This window comes from Eptatretus burgeri, chromosome 13 (assembly GCF_056783735.1).
Source record: "Eptatretus burgeri isolate ZD-2024b chromosome 13, Ebu_testis_v1, whole genome shotgun sequence".
Lineage (NCBI taxonomy): Eukaryota > Metazoa > Chordata > Myxini > Myxiniformes > Myxinidae > Eptatretus > Eptatretus burgeri.
In genome coordinates, this window is record NC_140973.1 from 47,062,055 (window position 1) to 47,078,858 (window position 16,804).

The 16,804-nt window shown below is 44.4% G+C and overlaps 1 protein-coding gene across 12 annotated transcripts in view; it reads left to right on the plus strand.

Moving 5' to 3' along the window:
- The window catches only part of LOC147014407 (E3 ubiquitin-protein ligase pellino homolog 1-like), a 96,271-nt gene extending 81,822 nt beyond the window's left edge, over window positions 1-14,449 (plus strand). For 11 of the 12 annotated variants that reach the window (XM_085852343.1, XM_085852335.1, XM_085852341.1 and 8 more), the window contains one exon: window positions 12,652-14,449. In XM_085852343.1, coding sequence (XP_085708469.1) covers window positions 12,652-13,251 — 600 coding nt within the window. In that variant the 3' untranslated portion in view covers window positions 13,252-14,449. The remainder of the gene's footprint in view (window positions 1-12,651) is intronic. The other variant, XR_015050756.1, reaches the window with a different exon arrangement.
- The last annotated feature ends 2,355 nt before the right edge of the window (window positions 14,450-16,804 follow it).

The window sequence follows — 16,804 nt, forward strand, 5'->3', positions numbered from 1 at the left end:
CTCCAGGTCACGCACACATATTGGCCTCCAGGCCTGTCTGCCCCCTTGTCTATGAGGGTGGCTTCTTTCCTTTGCTTTTGAGTAAATGTGTGTTGGCGCCGTCTGTAAAGTAGAACTGTATAAGTGTTGCCGTGTGTGCGCGTATTCGGTAGTAACTCTGCGTTATTGTTTTTTGTTTTAACTGCTATATGTGCATTTTGACTGTTTGGCTGTATATGTGTGCTTTCCGTGTGTCGCGTAATAAATGTGCATTGTGTGAACTGTTTTCCTGTTTCGCGTCGACTTTTCTTTATTGACCCTCCATCCTGCTTCACGTAAAGGGTTCGTAGTGGGCTTGAAACGCCCGGTAATTAATCTGAACTGTACAGGTTGGCGATAACACCGCTCGGTTATCCCGATGGCACGGAACGGGCCGCCCAAGCGGCCCGTGTCCGGAGTCGACCTGCGGCGAGGTGCGATCGCCCGGTCGACCATTCGCGCAGGTACTTAAGAAGATTGAATTTGGCGAGCGACCCTATCCTGCGCGGGTGGGCAATTTGCATGATCCATGTGAGGTTAAACCCCCACCCGTGACTATCTCCCGACGTTGGTCCGAGAGGGTCACGACTGAATTATTCGTCCGGTGGGCGAGGCGGCCGCCATTCGAGTCGAGCTGCCGATCGCACGCCGGCGGGCGCGAATTCGCAATACTGGTGTCAGAGAGCGGGAAACAAACTCTCCCGTCTCCAAGCTAAATTCACGGGGAATCGGTCCAGGGGTGAGAGGAGCGACCCCCGATTCCCTCCAAATTACGAGCAGGCCAAATTAAACCCATTACGAGAAATAACATGGCGTCTCAAGGCGAGCGGGAGCTGGGGCTAGTAGAAATGGATGTAGAAGTGTTAGAATCCATGGCCCAGGATGGAGACCCCGAGCAGGAAATGTTGGTTGTGCAGGAACAAGCACTCCTCCAACCGAACCCAGAGCCCGAAATGGGCGCAGCGGCAGAGGCCGCGGTGTATGACACCTCCCCTCCCCCTCTCCACCAAAACCCCCGATCCGTGCCGAATCGGCTCAGCCGAGTGCACTCAAAATGATTTTGCAAGCCATAAATGAAGTGAAAACGAATGCGCAACAAATGCAAAACGGAATGAAAGAAGAAATGGAAAAAATGCGGGGTGAGATGCAGCAAATAGGCCGAAGCCTGCAGGCGGGTATGAAGGCAACAACAGGGGAGCTCAAAATGGCGACGCCACGTGTGGAAGCAAACGAGCTGGGAGGGAGTCCAACGGCTGTCAGGCCCGCAACGAAGGCGGGTGAGGAGAAAATAATTCAGGGGACGTGTTGGGCGAGAAGCGTGACGGTGACCGAGAGGGAAAAACTAATTAGGGTGACGGAGACGTGCACGAGGGAGATAAGAGACGAGGTGAAAGGAATTGGGAGGGAGAGAAAAGAACAATTAAGACGGAAAGCAAGGATGAGGTACGCGGAGATCGTGAAAGAGCAAGGAGTGAAACAGAGGGAAGGACGGGAGCGACTTAAGGAGAAAGCAAGGTTGACCTACGTAAAGATAAGGGAAAGACGCCAGAAAGAAGCAGAGACTAATAGACACGAAGAGACAGAAATAACAGAGACACGGGAGGTAGAAACAGTAAAGGGGAGATTACACGATGAAGACGGGGTTAGTGACGAGCACACACACAGAGTTAGTGGAGGACGATGAGGGGGAGCTGGCGGACTGGTTAGAGACCCGGTGCGGGCAGCTGGATGGCCTCCTCCAGGAACGAGGGGAGAGAATATGCCCCCTTGAGGCGACTCACCACCAGGTGGGTTCAGTCGTGTCTAGCGAGTTCGAGGGGAGGAGTGCTGCGGACAAGTGCATGTGCAGCTTGGGGGGTATAGAGGCCCCGGAACCCCTTGTGGGGACACGAATCCCCAGTGTGGTTGTCCCGGTGTGTGTGGTGCAAGGTGTGAGTGGGACACCGTGTGTGGATGAGGTACCGCGGGTGAGTGCCCCCGCGTGTGTGAGTGGTATGGTGTGTGTGAGGGAAACGGCGCGTGTGTGCGAACAGCCGAGTGGGAGTGCGGCCCCGTGTGTGAGTGGTGTGGTGGCAAGTGTGCCGAAGTGCGTGCTTCCCAGCACGCCGTGTGGGAGTGAGGCACGGTATGTGAGTGAGACACCATGGGTGAGTGCCCCCGCGTGTGTGAGTGGTATGGTGTGTGTGTGAGGGAAACGGCACGAGTGAGTGAGCGGCCGAGTGCAAGGGAGACCATGTGTGTGAGAGAGCGGTATGTAAGGGAGATGTTGGTCGGCATGCGTGAGCATGCAGCCGCCTCTCCCGGTGTGAATGTAATGGAGTGGAGAGTGAGCGTCGTAACACGCAGGTGTGCATGGATGGAATGGCGACGACGACGGCGACAGATAGCCAAGGGCCGCGTAGCGGCCGTAGCTATTTTGAGCACTGCGCCAGGTTCACCCAGCGGCGAGCGCGAGGTCCGTGCTATGCAAAGCACGAGGCCGCCACGTGCGCGCTTGTGGGAGTGAAACCCAGTCTGGAAACGAGCGCGGTGAATGTTGCCGATCCCGTGACGGACAAAGTTTAGGCAGGTAAACGGATTTGGACCGGATGGGTTCTCCACGCGAGCGTGTGTGTTAAGCCCCAACGGGCAGAGCACATGTGTTCGCGTGGGGAACCCCTCGAGACGTGAGACTTAGTTTTTTTTTATGCGCCGGGTGACGTCATGGCTGCGTGTATGGTTGGAATCCGGCAGGAGGGTGAATCCCTGCCGGATGGTACCGTCCAAAAGGGACGAGGGACACGAACAGCTGCCATGACGTCACGCCAAAGGTGCGCGACCGTGAATTGCCGCGCAGGTTGCGAGTTGCCGCGCTGGTGCTGCGCAAAATTTGAATTTTTTTTTTTAAATTAACGAAAGCAAGCCTCGCTTTCGGGTGAACAGGATTCCCGGGCATGGGGTGGAAGACCCCCCTGCCAGGGCACAGGAAGGAACTAGCAAGGGGGAAAGGTTAGCTTAGCTAGACCGGCTCCATGGGGCAGGGGTAAGTCCTCATGGGGCCCATGGAATGGATTAGTTCGAGGGATTGTAGTTGAGCTTTAGGTTGGGAAATGATTTGAGGATTTGGAGGACAGTGACAGACTTGTGGATGTGTCGTGGGGACGTAGCTTCGCTACGTAGTGTTAAATGGAACATGCTGTAGTTTAAGGGACGACGTGGGAGCACGAGTTAGTTCGGCGATGTAGTCAGCAGGATGGCAGGATTCAGCAGTGAGTTGTGAGTTGAGTGAAAACATGTGCTTGGTGAGTGAGTGAGGCCAGCGGGTCTGTGTGAATGGAGCGAATGTGGAATGCATGGTGTGATGAGTGATTGGGGGGAGGAGTGCTTCCCGCCCAAGGGACCCCAGGGTCAGTGTAAAGTGAGTTAGCTGGATTAGTTAAATTGACAAAATGGAGGTCGTTTTGTTGTTGGTGGGAAAGTAGGCTCGAAACCCGTTTGGAGGGGTGCAGGAGCCCTGTTGACGGGCTGGGAGCGTGACTGCGAAAGGTGAGTATCGCTGAGTGGGTACCCCGGGCACCAGGCTAGTCGGCCGTAGTAGGCCAAGGGCACATGGGGGGCCGGGATAGCGTAGTGGGCACGGGTGCGCCCACATGGTGCGGGGGCCCGGGGCGCCATTAGCCGCGTGGGCAGTGTTGTGCACACGGGTGACCCTCGGAAAGGGGCCCGGGAAGCCAGCCTGCCACGTGAGCGTTTCAGGGGAGTCGCCAGGGAGGACACTCCCCAGTGTTTAGGGAGCTGGTAGGCTCGGAGGCAGTGTAGTGCCCGGGGGTGCCATCGTCGGAGAATCGGCAGAGGGTCGTGCCTGCCAAGGGGAGCCACGCGTCCCAGCCATGAAACCGTGTGAGGGCACGGAAAGAAAATTGGGGGGCGAGGCCCGAAATTGTGAGGACACCAACACGGGCGACGGGAATCTGGGTTGTTAGAACCAATAGTTTCAGCACGAGGCGCTTGTTGAAAGCCCCGGGGTAGTTTAAAGGTTCATGGTTAGGGTAGATTAGGAAGTGTACCCCTCCGCACCATCCATCCCTTCGCTCTCGTTGTGGGCCACTGGACCCACTTTGGGTTAAAGATCGCTGAAGTCTGGGGAGGCCATCCTGAGGCTTGAGTTGGGCCTCGACACAGGACGCTAGCTCTCCCTTATTCCCCTCCGGGAAGGGAACGTAGGGGTTGAGAGTAGGCTAGGGGACAATAAGTTAGCTGAACAGAGACAGTAAAGGGGGTTCAGGGACGATTTATAGTGGGGAAGTAAAAATAAAAACAACAAAAAAAAGTTGGAGCTAAATTGGGTTTTACAAATTAAGGGAGTGGGTATGGACAGTGACAGGCAAAGGCGATAGGTTGGGAGGGAGACTGCAGGGTAGGTCCGAGCCCGCCTTCCGAGTGGCCAGCACCACCGCCCTCCCTCCAACAACCTCCACTGAAAGGCAAAGGCCGGCCAACTTTATCGGCTGTTGTTTTGCTGCGAGGCCTGTACCGGCCGGATCGTCTGCAGCTGCTGTGCTTCAAGGCCTGTGCCGGTCGGATCGTCCGCCGGCTGTGTTCGCCTGCAGCGGCCCTGTTCTGCCGGCTTTGTATGCCTGCTGCTTTTGCCATGCCATGCCCACTTCCCACATCATCAGTTTGCCCCCGTTCAATTTTGCTTTGCCCCCCCTTGTTCATTGCCATGTGCGCCAGGATCGTCGTAACAGTTTTGCAAGCTGCAGGGACTGCCCTGTAGGCAGCCGCATCATGGGACCGCATTGGCGGCCCATGCAACGTTGTTTGCTGCGTCAGATGGTCGCGCGTACTGCAGGGACTGCCCTGTAGGCAGCCGCATCATGGGACCGCTTTGGCGGCCCGTGCAACGTTGTTTGCTGCGTCAGATCGTCGCGCGTACTGCAGGGACTGCCCTGTAGGCAGCCGCACAAGGAGACTGCATTTGCGCAGCCCATGCTCCATTGTTCGCTGTGCCCATATAAAAGGGGGAGGCCTAGGACTGCGTGTGAGCAGCCGGCCACGTTCCCTGTCACCTGCATTGCTTGAGCCAGAGACTGCATGCGAGCAGCCTGGCTCCCTGCTAACTGCTTTTCTCTTTGCAGAGTCCATTGATCCTGGGCCATGGTTTAGTGTAAAATTTGTAAGTTAAGGTTAAGATGTACTGTACATATGAGTGCGCCCCCAGCATGTCTGTCTAGCGCCGGCAATTTTATTTAAGTCGTCTGAGTGAGTGGGTTTGTTAAGTTAGTTACTCAGACCTCAGGTTAATTATTTTGGGGACACGAATACCACGAATTTCCCGTTTCGCTTCCCCTTTTCTTTATTGACCCTCCATCCTGCTTCACGTCAAGGGTTCGTAGTGGGCTTAAAACGCCCGGTAATTAATCTGAACCGTCTCGGTCGGCGATAACACCGTTTGGTTATCCCGATAGCACGGAATGGGCCGCCCAAGCGGCCCGTGTCCGGAGTCGACCTGCAGCGAGGTGCGATCACCCGGTCGACCATTCGCGCAGGTACTTCGGTAGATCGAATTTGGCGAGCGACCCTATCCTGCGCGGGTGGACAATTGGCACGATCGTGGTGAGGTTAAACCCCCACCCGTGACTAGCTCCTGGCGTTGGTCCGAGAGGGTCACGACTGAATTGTTCGTCCGGTGGGCGAGGCGGCCGCCATTCGAGTCGAGCGGCCGATTGCACGCGAATTCGCAACTATATATATATATATATATATATATATATATATATATATATATATATATATATATATATATATATATATATATATATATATATATATATTGTGATATGGATCTGACTTATGGTGTAAAATGGGGATACATTCGAATAGTTATTTCATAGTGCATGTTCGCATAAGCGTGATGTCATTACTGCAATTAATTAAAGAGATGGTGTTGAGTTCAGTGTTTATAAAGCTCTCATATTCCCTGTCCCAGTGTTTGTGTCGAAGCCCCATCTCTCCCCCACCCCCCCCCCTTCCTTACATTCTGCAACCTCTGTTACTTGCACTTCCTCTTCCTGCCCTTTTCACCTTGTCATTTACCATGTGCCATCTTCCATTTGCTTGGAAATAGGCCAACATTACAGCATTGCATCAAAAGGCAAAAACGGATCCCCCTAACTACAGGCCAGTTATCTTACTTCCAATCATCAGCAAGGTTATATAATCCATCATCGCAGTTGACATATAATCATTCCTTTTCTCCAACAAGCTCATCTCAGATCATCAATTTGGATTCAGACTTGGTCACTCTACCTTGGACATGCTGTCTCTACTAACAATGGATGGAGGTCCTCAATGTCAGATCAGGGCCGTCTCTGGACATATCTCGAGCTTTTGATAGAGTCTGGCATCCTGTCTTGCTCTCCAAACTGTCTGCCTATGGAATCCATGGGCTGACTGTACTCTTGGATTATTGACTTCCTCCACTGTCGTAGTCAAAGTGTGGCTCTCAACAGAACCCTTTCAACTCCTCTCCCTGTCAAGGCTCGAGTACCACAAGGCAGTGTTCTGGGTCCCATCCTATTCCTAATCTTCATCAGTGATCTCGCTGACTCTCTGGAAAATCCTCTTTATCTATTTGCTGATTACTCGACTCTCTGCCGTGACATCTTTTGTCCTTCTGACAGACAGACAGCAGCCTCTTCCCTTTCCTTAGACCTTGACAAAATTAAAAACTGGTCAAACACTTGGAATATATCTTTCAATCCTGAGAAATCCCACACACACGCTCTCTGAAGGGTCCGAACCGCAAATCCTCCCATATACTTTCTCAACAACCCTCTTGAGGTTCAGTCACTCAAACCCATGGGTCTCACTCTCAGCCATGATCTCTCTTCGGCAAACCAAATTTTAAAATTGCCCTCCAACACCAGACACCGACTGGGCATTCTCCGTCGTGCAAAATCCTTCTTTTGCACACCTGAGCTCCGATACACCTGCAATGCTTTCATCCACAGTTTGACAGAGTACTGCTCTCCCATCTGGGCTGGCTCCCCTGTATCACATCTTGCTCGGCTTGATGCCAAGGAAACAAAGGCTTTCAATATCATTAGAACCTCTTGTGATGAAGCCGAGTCCATGGGCCTATCACTTGGCCATCGCCAACAGGTGTGGTCTCTGTATTCTCATTTCTGAACTTGCATCCTCTGCCTTCTCCATGCTTTGTCCCCGTCCCCCCCCCAGGTATCTGCAAGATGCATGTGGTTCACAACCAACCTTCTCGTGAGAATCGCTGCTCACCTCCATTCATTTATTCCTCTCCCCCTCCCCCGGCCTGTTAAACCGCCTTCCTTACTCTCTTCAATCTCATTCTTCTCTGCAGGTCTTCAAGACAGTTGTTCACCACCATCTCAATTCATCCCCCATCCAAACTCATGATCTTTCCTTCACCCATTAAACCACCCTGCACCCCTCCCAAAATTTTGCTTATGTATCCATATTGTCCACCCTTTGTGTTTTAACTTACCCCTCATCATTACCTGCATCTCTTGTTTGTCCATCTCTATGTACTTTCTCCCTCTGCCCTGCTGTTGGTGTTTCCCCTTTCTCCTGCTGTTCCCTTTGTTGTGTTGTCCTGATTTTGTTCTGCGTCATAGCTCTTCCACGAGCCGAGAGCATGTATAACAAAAAAACATTTGCACCGATGCAATGTAAACTTTAAATTGCTGTCCTGCAGCAGCTAAAAGTCCACATGGCCCAAGTGGGAGACAAATATACAAGGCCACATGGCTCAAGCGGAAGAACCACGTACAAGTCAGTGGCTCGAGTGGGAGATGGACATGTAAGGCAATGTAGCTTGATGAGCTGGGGAGGTATACAGTGTGGCCAATATTGATGTGGCATTAAGCAGTACATGTGCCTCGTCATGCAGAATTATAAAAATCCCAAGCATGACCTATGGGGGGGGGGGCGGGGGGGGTCTCTCGCTGGCACACTCGGGGTGGGGATCAAAGGCCCGATCCTCTCTGTAAAAGGCACGCTCAGGCGCTTCTGCTGTCTGCCCCCTCACCCCACCTCATGATGCATTGCCCCCCCCCCCCATGATGCATGGTGTTTCGCATTGCCCTGCCGCTCCTCACGCTGGTTGTGACTCGTGGCAAGGACAAGTCGCACCGAACTGCAGCATGCAGGAAGGACTAATTCGTTGTGCAAAACCCATCACCCCCTGTTTGTATGCTTAATGGTCAGCCAGACATGGTCCTTCGCAAACACTGCTGGTGAGGATTGGCATGAAGGACAGCTTCCATCCCCTCTCTATCTTCTCTTCTCTCTCTGTCTATCTCGTTACCCCGTGTGGATGCATTAAGGCCTTCAGTAATTTATGTTCCATCCTGGTTCCGAGAGCATGGGGGTATTTGTTTTAGTTTCATTTGATAGTTTCACCAAAGGGAGATTGTCCTCCTCCTCCTCCTCCTCCTCCTCCTCCTCCTCCTCCTCCTCCTCCTCCTCCTCCACCTCCTCCTCCTCCTCCTCCTCCTCTTCCTTCTCCTCCTTTTTCTTCTTCTTTATCCCATTTTATTGTCAATAAATCCTTGATTTTGATGAAAATTGTGGTCATTGGGAAACACTAACTCCCTAATGCATGGAGAATTGGAAATAAACACGAACAGGCAGTTTGGGGACTGTGCGTTGAGGCTCTATAAAAACGAATTGCCTTTTTCTGCTTGTTGGCCACTTCTGTCAGGTTAATTCACCATGGTCATGTGTCTGAGATGGCGATTCATGCCCAAATTATGTGGGTGGATGCGGAGATTCTTTTTTTTCCCCATACCCACTTGACGGCGTGACGACTGAAGACCCATGACCATTACAGATTACTGTTCCTTCCTCGACGGACTACTTTCTCGCCTTCTCCAGTTTACTTGTTCACGTGTCCATCTGTTTAATTCAACATACATGTTGTGAATTTTTTGCCAAAAGACAGGTTGTGTTCTGCACCTGGAAAGCAAACCGAACTGAGTGGAAGATGCTCAGTTTTCCACTGCCTCACTTTTGGCCTTGCTCGACTCACCCTCTCTTCACTTTGTCACCCCCCCCCCCCCCCGTCACTCCTCCTTCCATGGTTGCATGTGTTCTTCCAGAAATCCACACCTGGTTTCCCTCCCTAAATCTAAGCTCACCACCCCTTCATCTCTGTTCTCTCATCTGTGGAACCGACTCCCCATGTCTGTTGCCTTATGCTCTTCCTTACAGTCTTTCAAGCATGCCATCCATCATCACCTCGTGCTTTCTCCCATACCCTCCCTTGATCTCTTGCACTCTCATTGCTGCCCTCCCCCTTTTCTTTTTTTCCCTCTCATTTCTGCCAATCAATTTCCCATTTTGCTTTTTCCCATGTGCTTTTGTCTGCCAAATCCCCCTTTATTCTGTCAGTCTGTAAACTTGTTGCCTTCTGTCATTTTGTTACTTTCTGGGCCTGGGCCTAGACTTCTTCATAAAGAAAAAGATTAATCTTCCCAACAAAAAGTCCCAGCAGGAGAATTTGATTTAATGTGTGTTCCTTAGACTCCCCTCCACAAGGTTAGTTCCCCCTGCTCGGTGCGTCACTCTGCCACCAAAATTCTGACCCCCATGTCCCATCGATTCATTCTGGCTTTCCGTCAAAGGAAATGTTTCAAAATCCATTTTGGTTTTTGGAATGGTATAAGGTCCAGATGATCCACTCGGAGTACTTGTCATCTGCTTTGTTTCAACGGCAAACACATAATTTAGCCATAGTTATCAATAACTCTCTTCTTTTTGCTGGATAACATGGTATCTATTTGAATTTTTTTTTTAAATCGAGGAACAAGATGTGTACGTATTTTATTAGTTGTTTCAGTCAGATATTTCTCTGACAAGATGGTACAGATGCAGCACGCTTATCTTTGAGCTGTCTAGTTGTTCGATTCCCAATCTGACTATAAATTGTCAGATTGGAGCTTTGCAGGCAGGGTGTTACGTCAGAGTGTGCCGTCACTCAGATTGGTGTTTATCATTAATCTGGGTGTCCCACCTGCTCATAGTTGGTGGACGTTGAAGATCCCACGGTGTCTCTTTTCTGGAGAGTCGGCTAGTTATTGCCAACACCCTGAACAAGTTACAAATTCCTACTCAAATCAACTCCAGTTGAGGGTCGGATCTTGCAAGCTGACCGTGAAAGGCTCAGGCCTAACTACTCCCTCAGCTGCCCCAACATTGACGTGGGATTAATTGTGACTGTTAAAATAAGTTTTAGTTATAGTCATTCAGTCAGATGTACAAATGGTGTGACTGAGTTTTGAAAGTAGAAAGTACAGGGTTGGATTTCAGCTCACCCACCGGTGGTTCTGCTGGGAATATGACCTCAGAACATATGATGGACCCTCAAATTGTGCCATTCAACATATTGTGAAACATTTTGAGCACAAGGGTACAGTGCACAGCCAGAGCAAGGGCAACAGTGGCAGGCCAGCATCAGTAACCAAGAGCCAAGCCGACATCGACGCCATGCAGGATTCTGCAGTGGACAGTCCCAAGAAGTCTCACCGCCGGTGCTCCTGGGAGCTAGGCATCAAACCAACATCAGTCTGGTGTATCCTCACTAAGGAACTGAAGCTTTTCCCATACATCATCTCGATTAGGCATAAACTGAGTCAAGATGACATGAGAAGGAGACTTGATATGTGCAACTGGCTCAGTGACAGGATGGAGTGGTACCCAAGCTGGATCAACCTGATCTGGTTCAGTGATGAAGCCCATTTCTACTTGAACAATGCCATCAACAACCACAACATTTTCTGGTGGGTGTCTACACATGATTTTGTCTCATACCACAGAGCCACCACTTTTGTCTTCTGCTTCACTGTCAATGGCATAGTTGAGCTATGGAGCTAGAAATCCCAGGGAACAAATACCACAATAACACCACAAAACGTCAAAAAGGAAAACGGTATCGGTCAAAAAACAAAGAAATGGCAGGAAGTCAAAGTTGTATCAATCTTTTTGAAACACCCTGTGATGTGCAAACTATTTTTAATATTCCGAACTTGTGTCCCAGGGTGAGTAAAATGATGATGCATCTCATTCCCAGTCCTGTGTGATTGTGATGTTAACTCTCTTCTTCTATTACTACTTCTTGTTCTTCCTCTTCCTTCTCTTGGTTTCTGGTAATCTTTTAAGTTGTGAAAGCAATGATTCATCCTAGTTTGTTTCCATTGTAAGAATTATTGAACTGTTTAGCCATTTACTACTTTGTAGACATTTCATTTTGCACTTTCTATCAAAGCCAGTTTAAAAAAGAAAAATATATTAGGCTAAACAGGTGTAATTTAACCCAAGGCCAGCTATTTCTGATGTTGGAGGATTATGTTGGAAGGAATTTCTATTTTTTGTTTTCTGGTTTGAATGCTTGTCTCGTGATGTGGACCACAACTTCAAATCCCATATATGTACTATCTTGATTTTGTTCACCGTCTAATAATGCTTTTGTAATTTGTGGTTGATGAGCAACCTGCATCAACGAAATGTCCAAATGTTCTTATTGCATTCCTTGGACTTTCCATATAAATTGACCTCTGTCTCTCTTTCTCTCTGTCTCTCTTTCTCTCTGTCTCTCTTTCTCTCTGTCTCTCTTTCTCTCTGTCTCTCTTTCTCTCTGTCTCTCTTTCTCTCTGTCTCTCTTTCTCTCTGTCTCTCTTTCTCTCTGTCTCTCTTTCTCTCTGTCTCTCTTTCTCTCTGTCTCTGTCTCTCTTTCTCTCTGTCTCTGTCTCTCTGTCTCTCTGTCTCTCTGTCTCTCTTTCTCTCTGTCTCCACCCCCTCTCCCTCACTGCATACTTATTCTGTACAAACTAATAACTGGAAATGATGATGTAGCAATACGAACATTTGCATTTCAAATCACGTGACTTGCCAAGTGACTCATTTTTATTTTTTGCATGAAAATAAACACTGTTGAGCTACACACATAAGTACTTGCAGTGCCTTATTACTGTTAATAACAAACCAACACCAACAACAACAAAAAATATATATCTATCCTCGCAATCTCTGAAACCAAGCTGGAGCTTTGTTCTGACAAGTTCTCCTCCCACCCAAGACTTGTGAAGGGGCTTTGATGCGCCTACATTGGCTTTGCACAACCTCTACGCTTGGGTCTCGTGCCTGCACATTTTGCCCCTGCTTGCTCAATGCCAAAAGTCTGATTGTTGCTCAATTGGTTTCTAAAAAATTTTTTTGGGGTTGAGGCCCCATATGAAAGAGAATTGATAGGATAAATCTGGCATTCAGTATTGCAGAGATTTAAACTGCTTTCTCTTCCCATCCCTTGTGTTTCAAAAGATTGTTGTTGGAAATTATATTGTGAAGCCAGCTTGCTTTAAAAGCATCTAAACTGAGCTTTGATAATGCATTGATTGAGTTGTATCATTGCAAACTGACCGTGTTGTTAAAGTAAAGTTTGATATGCAATTTGTTGTTTGATTGTGAAATCAAACTGTTGATCTGGAGTTTCCAGAACACATCACCTTCCACAACAGAAAGGGTAAGGCAGGGACACAAATTGAGGCTGTGTGAATAAGATTGTGTGTGTGTGTGTGTGTGTGTGTGTGTGTGTGTGTGTGTGTGTACGTGCGCACCTAGGTGGCGAATGAAACCAATGTCTTGCGTGATGGCTCGCTCATAGACCTTTGTGGTGCGACACTGCTTTGGCGCACAGCGGAAGGCCTGAAGAATGCGCCCACTGTCTCGGGTCTCGAGGCATTGCGACAGAAGATGAACGCGACTCGGCCACAGTGTCCCGTGGGCCTCAACACTCTTGCGTTCCCCAGCTTCAGTCGATACCGGGGACCAGGTCCCGTGCTGAAAGATACCATGGAGGACAATCAACCCTGGGTGTACTTGGTTTGTGGGCATGTGCACGGAAGGCATGATTGGGGCGTTGGCACTCATGGGGACAAAGCACGTGAATGTCCCATGTGCCGCACTGTAGGCCCATATGTGGCCCTGTCGATGGGGCGCGAGGCTGACAGCTGTGTGGACGCAGGCACACCCATGTATGCATTTTCGCCATGTGGGCACATATGCTCGGAGGGCACTGCACGTTACTGGGCACGTATGCCGCTGCCGTACGGCACACACGGTTTCCATGCCATTTGTCCTTTCTGCAACACGGCGCTGGGTTCGGACCCTGGTGCAGAGCGCCCCTTTGTGCGACTGATTTTTCAGGGCCCACTCGATTAATGGCCCAGCCTGCTCGAGTACAAACACCCACGTGGCTCACACTTTTGACACGAAGCAGGAGACTCAGCTTCAACATTAACAGGGACGGTTCAAAAATTTTCTTACTCGACATTTGAAGTAATAAATTATCCAGCACATGCACTTTTGCGGTGGCCTCTTTGTTGCCTTTCCCCCTATTCCTTTTCTTTCCCACTCCCAACATCCTCCTGCACTTTTGCCTTTCACTCCGTTCACCTACAACTCTCCAACGGCCACTCTTACTTTATCAAAAACCACCACCTTCTCACCCTCTTAAGATCTTTTATCAAGTACGACAGGTGGAAATGGAGGCAGAAGGCCTAACTGAATTTTTTTCCCTCTCTTTCCTTTGGATATCCTCATGATGTATGTATGCATGACTTATCTACAGCAATGCAAGTTTTAGAACCTAATTGAGTCTCTTTCTTGTCTTGTCACACACCTGTACAATTTTATTTAAGGTGACCCAAAGACTTGTTTTATTGATGCCAATCCGCATGTGGGGGAAGTCACCTTGGTGCGATTTGCAGACCTTTTTGGATACCAGTATTACAAAATGTTTGTACTTTTGATAGACTACTGCAGGTAAAAAGTATCATTAGCTGTCTTCTCTTTTTTTTTTTTTTTTAGTTTTTTAACGTGTTGAAAACATGGGAAATGCGGTCGAGAAACTTTCTTGTTAATGTAGCCAAATGTCGGCTTGGAATTTGAATGCCATAGAAATAACCAGCCTGTTCCTCGTTTTTTTAAATTATTATTTTATTGTTGTTATGATTCTTTTTTGGTGGTGTGTTCGCGAGATGAGAAACATCACGAGCAGTTGGACACTAAACACTGGGAATACATCTGATACTTCCTTCTACGAATGCCGAAGCAGATGGAGTTGTTTTTTTTTTGTTTTTTTTCCTCCTTCACTCTGAACATGTCTTGTGGTCGAACCCTTTCCGGCAAATCTTCCCCTTCCTTAAGAAGCAACGTCCCACCTCGACAGGTGATTCGTGCACACGTTTGCTACCAAACTTGGGAGCATTTGCTGCTGCGGTGCATCGAAGGAGTCGTATTCTGACCGGTTTTTATTCTGCAGATCACGTGATTGTGCCGTCAGCTGGAGGAGTGTTAACGGTAGCTGCCTGCTGTTCATCGGGATGTCGCACCATTTAATTAAATAATCCTGATGCAATCTGACCCACGAACTATTCCTGGATGTGTATCGAAGCTGTGGAAATACCTCTGTTGGTGATAGGATTCTGAACAATGAAAATTGTCTTATTTATTATCATTATTCTTTCAAGAGCAATAGTTAATTTATTATATTTAGTCATTGAATATTGGGAGGTAAGACATGGGAATATATATAATATATATTATAATATATTTTATAATATATAATATATTATAATATATATTATAATATATAGACTTATATTATAATATATATTATATAATATATATTATATAATATATATTATATAATATATATTATATAATATATATTATATAATATATATTATATAATATATATTATATAATATATATTATATAATATATATTATATAATATATATTATATAATATATATTATATAATATATATTATATAATATATATTATATAATATATATTATATAATATATATTATATATATATATATATATATATATATATATATATATATTATATAATATATATTATATAATATATATTATATAATATATATTATATAATATATATTATATAATATATATTATATAATATATATTATATAATATATATTATATAATATATATTATATAATATATATTATATAATATATATTATATAATATATATTATATAATATATATTATATAATATATATTATATAATATATATTATATAATATATATTATAATATAATATATTATATAATATAATATATATTATAACTATAATATATATTATAACTATATATATATATATATAATATAATATATATATATATATATATTATATATATATATAATATATATATATATATAATATATATTATATATATATATATATAATATATAATATAAATATATAATATAATATAAATTATATAATATAAATTATATATTATATAATATATATTATATATTATATAATATAAATTATAATATAATATATATTATAATATAATATAATATATTATATAATATATTATATAATATATTATATTAAAATATAATATAAATTATAATATAATATATATTATATAATATATAATATATATTATAATATAATATATATTATATAATATATATTATATAATATATATTATATAATATATATTATAATATAATATAATATAATATATATTATAATATAATATATATTATATAATATATATTATATAATATATATTATAATATAATATAATATATATTATATAATATATATATATAATATATTATAATATAATAATATATTATAATATAATATAATACATATTATATAATATATATTATAATACAATATATTATAATACAATATATTATAATACAATATATTATAATACAATATATTATAATACAATATATTATAATACAATATATTATAATACAATATATTATAATACAATATATTATAATACAATATATTATAATACAATATATTATAATACAATATATTATAATACAATATATTATAATATAATATATACAATCTGTGCACCTGAATCCAGAAGCAAGTTTCCTCACTGACATCTGTCCTGTCATCCCATAATCTCCACAATGATGATGGGCAGCATGAATTACTTGCTGCTCACAAGTGTAACACCAACACTTCAACAGTGCCAATCTGATTTGTAGGATGCAGAAGAGGATTGTGAAAATATATATTATAATATAAAATATATTATAATATAAAATATATTATAATATAATATATATTATGTATTATAAAATATTATAATATAATATATATTATATATTATAATGTAATATATATTATAATATAATATATTATAATATAATATACTTACCTCCCAATATTATAATATATATTATAATATAATATATATTATAATATAATATATATTATAATATATTATTATAATATATTATAATATAATATAATATATAATATAATATATTCTTCTTCTTCTTCTTTCGGCTGCTCCCGTTAGGGGTCGCCACAGCGGATCATCCATATGATCCGCATCGTGATTTGGCACATGTTTTACGCCGGATGCCCTTCCTGACGCAACCCTGGTCGCCTCTTACAACACAGGGATATGGTACACCAATTTTAACCAGGGTATACACCGGCCCAGTATACTGGTACTCATTTCGCCGACCTCGGAAGGATGACAGGCTGAGTCAACCCCCTGGTGTATTAATTCAGTGGCCCAACGGGGCTTGAACTCGGGACCTTTTGGATCCCAAGCCGCTGCCCTAACCACTGCGCCAACACCAGGCTCTTTTATATTATATATTATATTATAATATATATTATATTTTATATTATAATATTATATCATAATATATATTATAATATATATTATATTATAATATAT